This window comes from Topomyia yanbarensis, chromosome 3 (genome assembly GCF_030247195.1).
Source record: "Topomyia yanbarensis strain Yona2022 chromosome 3, ASM3024719v1, whole genome shotgun sequence".
NCBI classification, from domain to species: Eukaryota; Metazoa; Arthropoda; class Insecta; order Diptera; family Culicidae; genus Topomyia; species Topomyia yanbarensis.
Genome location: NC_080672.1, coordinates 400,785,037 through 400,789,734, shown reverse-complemented (window position 1 = coordinate 400,789,734; position 4,698 = coordinate 400,785,037). Strand labels below are relative to the sequence as shown.

General features: G+C 44.1%; 1 protein-coding gene across 1 annotated transcript in view; it reads right to left on the bottom strand.

The window, feature by feature from the left end:
* Nucleotides 1-577: 577 nt before the first annotated feature.
* The window catches only part of LOC131688327 (uncharacterized), a 6,015-nt gene continuing 1,894 nt past the window's right edge, over nucleotides 578-4,698 (bottom strand). Inside the window, exon 3 of the mRNA XM_058972530.1 lies at nucleotides 578-966. Coding sequence (XP_058828513.1) covers nucleotides 578-966 — 389 coding nt within the window. The remainder of the gene's footprint in view (nucleotides 967-4,698) is intronic.

The following is a 4,698-nucleotide window of genomic DNA, read 5'->3' as shown; positions in this document are numbered from 1 at the left end:
GACATTCCGGGAGAACTCGGCCGTTGTAGTCCCGGCCGGTCGGACGAAACAGTTGCCTTTCCGCCAACAGCAACAGATTAAGAATAAGCGTGTAGAGCAGTGAAGAAGAGTGGATGTGATGAATAATAGTCGGTAAATTCAATAATTTATTTTGTTTGTTTACCCTTTACTGTACATACGAAATTCTAAAATCCGCCGGGCAAACAAGAACCCGAGTAGTGACCAACCTTTGCGTACAAAACTATTTTTCCTTAGAACTGTTGGTGTCGTGAAATAGGAAAAATGTGTTTTGATCAATAGAATTCTCCTATTAATATACTCCAAATCCATGGAAAAGATAGTCGAAGACAGTCTAAATTTAACGGGTTGATCAGTTTTCAATGATATTGCAAGACAACGAAGTTATATGAATACTTCATTTTTCACCTTTAACTGGAACTGTCATTGACAGCACTGCTTCAATGGAATCCAATCAATTTAACTGCAATAACTTCAGTTCTACTGATAATACTCGGCGTGAAAGTCGACAATATCGTCGAAGAGATGTACCACAATGAGCATATCTGGGATGCGGTCATCAGAGTAGTGTCGAGTACACCCTCCGAGCTGCAGAGGAAGTGGCAAAGGGACCAATAAAGCAGCGCAGCTGTGAAACGACAAATCCGCGGCCGGGGAACTCTCCGCCGGAATATACTTGCTCAACCACCGGGAACCATTCGAGTAGTACGCGATACAGCACCGGGTTCGGGGCATCGAGGCGCCAGTGAACCGAATGCCAGGCTCTACCGGGATCGCCGGACCGACCTCGTGTTACCGGGTGGCTCGTGAGTGGCCTTGATTCGCCGCCGGGGGTTAGATCGATTAAACCACGTTGAACAGCCAGCAGCGGGTCGTTGGGGCACCAGGGAACCGGAGGTAACGCTCCATCCGGAATCGCTGGACAGACCTCGACACCTATTAGCTGGCCTGTTGAGTAGGCTAGGTACATCGCCGGGGAATAGATCGAGTAGATCGGGAAGCGAGGAGCTAAATGGCTCGTGAAACAAGCATCGGGATCGGGATAAATCCACCGCCGAGGAAAATACAGTAGGGTGGATTCTAATTTGGCTGGGAGCTAATTGGCTCACGAAATACACATCGGTACCGAGAGTATAGTCGATCCCGATAAAGCTGGGAGCTAAATGGCTCAAGAAAGCGGGTATCGGAGTGTGGAGAAATTCCACCGTCGCAAAACTCTCAGTCGGAGTAGGGTGAGTTTACCGCCGGTGACTATCCGAGTAGATCGTAAGAAGGTTGGGGAATGAATGACTCACGGAATCAGGAGCTAAATGGCTCATGAAATCAGAAGCTAAATCGTTCACTGAGACGAGTGCTAAATGGTGACGTGATAGATGGAGGGACGAAAAGCAAGAGTAGAGTTGAGAGCTGAATGGATCAAAGGTCGAGCCATTTCATGGATCAAGCGAGGATCCGAGACAACTCTTGAGCAAAACAAAGATGTGCGAAGAAAGCACAACGAGCCTCCCACGAAGTAATACTTTGATGTAGTTCCATTGGGAGGAAGGGTGAAAAAAGAGTAAATAGTGTTTTTAGTGGCTACAGACCAGACTTTTGAAGCTCACAGTTCATGGTTCACTAGGTGTACCACAAGTGCATACGGTCTGCCAAACCAGGTACTTCGAAGCGAATTTGGACAGCATTTTACGTTTGAAACGGTCATCAACATCAAACTAGTTTTTATCCTTGAAATACTCCAGCCTTGGCAACTGCTTAAAATCCGCTTTAGACCTCATCATCAAAGGCGTAGGCAGCGGCATATGGGCGGGCATAGCGTAGTTGGTAAAACGATTGCCTTGTACGCAGCTTACCTGGGTTTGATTCCCAACCCCACACATAGGGTTTGAAATTTTTCCAGAGATTTTTGTAACCCGAAGAAAGAAGTAAACCTCTATAATAAAAAAGTAGCACCAATATTTCGTAATACTCTGCTGGCGTTTGTCCCGATTTGGGCAATTCTGCACCTTGTACGTTTTCAATGCGGATCATTTCTTGGCCTTTTTGTAAGAAACTTTGCGAAAGTTTTCAGGCCAAGTCCCGCGTTCAAATGTTCGAATTCGAATTTCTTGAAATGTACAATCATCTCACAGTTTTTTGTGCGTTGTTCACGCTTTTGGTCCAGCTCCTGACTTGACTGCCACCAGTTCCTGGGACATTTGGAGGACATTTGAGATGGTCGATTTGATATATTGTTTTGATCGGTTTTTCCAAAGCACAATGCTTCCACCCAGGATTTTTGAGTTTGTGAAATTGAACATGCTCGAAGCCCTGCCTGAAATTTGAGTGAACGCAACGTTGAATCTGGACTCGTCCGATTTGAGGTAGTATTCTCAGCCAGATTCGCCATGTGTTGTTCATCTGATCAATGCCGGAACACGAGATTTCTTGCAACCGACTGTTCAAATAAATGACTAACGGAGTGATGGGCCAATGAGGGTTAAATATCATTAACAGAATCCGCAGTGCTTCTCTAATCGGTGCTCGGCAATGACATTCCAATAGTCACTGGGCGTAGCGACCCCAGCCAAACTTCTGACATGATAAAACTGTATGAAAGCAACCTTCATAAGCGTGAACCACATTTTCGCTTGCAATGTTCCACATCTGGAATTGTCGGAACGTTCCAGTTCCCCGTTGAATTCAAACGATTTTGCCATCTGAGCGCCATTTTGATACTACAGAATGAACTTTGTTTACATTCGACGAATTTTGATTCGAGCCAACAACATCCAGCCTTGTTGTTGGCTCATAAGAACCGCAATGTCATTTGACATTGACACACAAAATGCTGGATTTTCGTTCGCATGTGACGGAAGCTTTTTGGTTTAATACGTCCCCCCTTATTGGCTCGAATGAAAAATCGACGAAATGTCAAGTGACAATTAAAGTTCATCCGGAGTGTTTATTTTTGTTTACTTTTTGCTAGTGTTGCCAATTTCATTATGGTTCCACTATCCAATCAGACTACGCCACATCGGTTTTTACACGTCCTGCCCGACTTAATCTAAGCCCCTATGTTTGAGTAAGCCGGGAAAAGAGTGGATCGCAGGATTCTTTGCGAAAGGCCGTCGCCTTCAACAGCTGGTCGGCGTTAATCTCGTCCAGCTAAGCCGAATCGAACTGCAAAACCTTAGACAGATGTTCCTGAAGCGTATTACCACAGAGAATAGACATATAAGCTGGAACAAACTTTCCCGAAAACCCTGTGTAAACATTTAAATGAAAATATGTTGGGAATCACCATCGCATACAAGAATGCATGCGTGAGTCACCATTGTATCCAGGTTTGCACACAAGTCCCGTGTAGCTAGCCATATTGGGGTTATGGTTGGGTGTTTGTCGACTGGTTACGGAATATTCGCAGGTATTTAACGGCTTTCTTAGCCTTAATTCTCTAGGCAAACGATTTAATTTTAGATTGCCCGACGTTTCGGCCGTTTTTGGTGGCCTTTTTCAAGGGAAAATCCAAAAAAGACCGCCAAAGCGTCGGGCAATCTAAAATTAAATCGTTTGCCTAGAGTATTAAGACTGAGAAAGCCGTTAAATACCTGTGAATGTCCCGTGTAGCGATTGCTCGAAGCGCCGAACCCGGCCAAACCATTCGGAATTTGATTCGGGATCCTGAATGGAGCCAGAGTGCATACCAGCTCAAATGCAACAACCGATTGAGTCGGAATCGGTTTTTGCATTTTAGTTGCAATCCATTCTGGGGCCCTGTTCTCACGGTCACGTCATTTGGCGACTAGAAGGAAATTTTCTTCTAGTCATTAGGTGACGTGACTGTGAGAATAGGGCCCCTGACTTCATTCAGAAATTCGAACCGGTTCCGGAATGGGTTTAACTGAAGGCCAGTGGCATGCTGGTACTTGCTGTTGTCATTTCAAAGCGACAGTTTTATTTCTTACACAAGTTGAAAACTTTACTTTTATGTCAGTTCTCTGTGGTATAACCTAACCCAGGAAATAAAAATTATCTGGCAACGGTCCATTTCGAAATCAAGATGCAATCAAAGTAAGAGCGTAAAAGTAAATGTGTATTTTGACATTTTACCAATTACTTTAGGCGTCGTATATGGCGCATGGCTGTTTAGACACAGAGAACAGACGTCCATCTTCAGCATTCAACTTGTGTAAAATCTCTAACGGTTTCGAAGGTAGTTGGGATATCCAAACCAGGTGTGCTACTGTCGTCATGTTTTTTTTTGTGGCTGAGTTCGACAGAAATGACAGCGGCTATTCCTCTACCCAGTCAAACTAGTCCGGAACCGGTTCGGACTTCCAGCATGAATTCCAGCTCAAATGCATCAACCGATAGTGTAGGAATCGGTTGCTTTCTTTGAGCAAGATTCCATACTAAATCCTTGCAAAATTTCGAACCGGTTCCGAAATGGATTTGACAGGTAGTTGGGATAGGTTGGTGTGGCGGCGCTAGTGTTTATCGTATATAAATTCAAATGTTTACACACGTTTTTCAAATATTTTTGTTCGATCATGGATGTCTGTTCTCTGTGGTTTAGATAAATCATCTAACTAGTGTTGATTTGGGTACTAGTGTAGATACATTTTCTAGCTTGGTTAGTGCCATTTACTGACGAGATGAATTCGAAACACAAAAATCCAACTTAATATAGCAAATATCAAT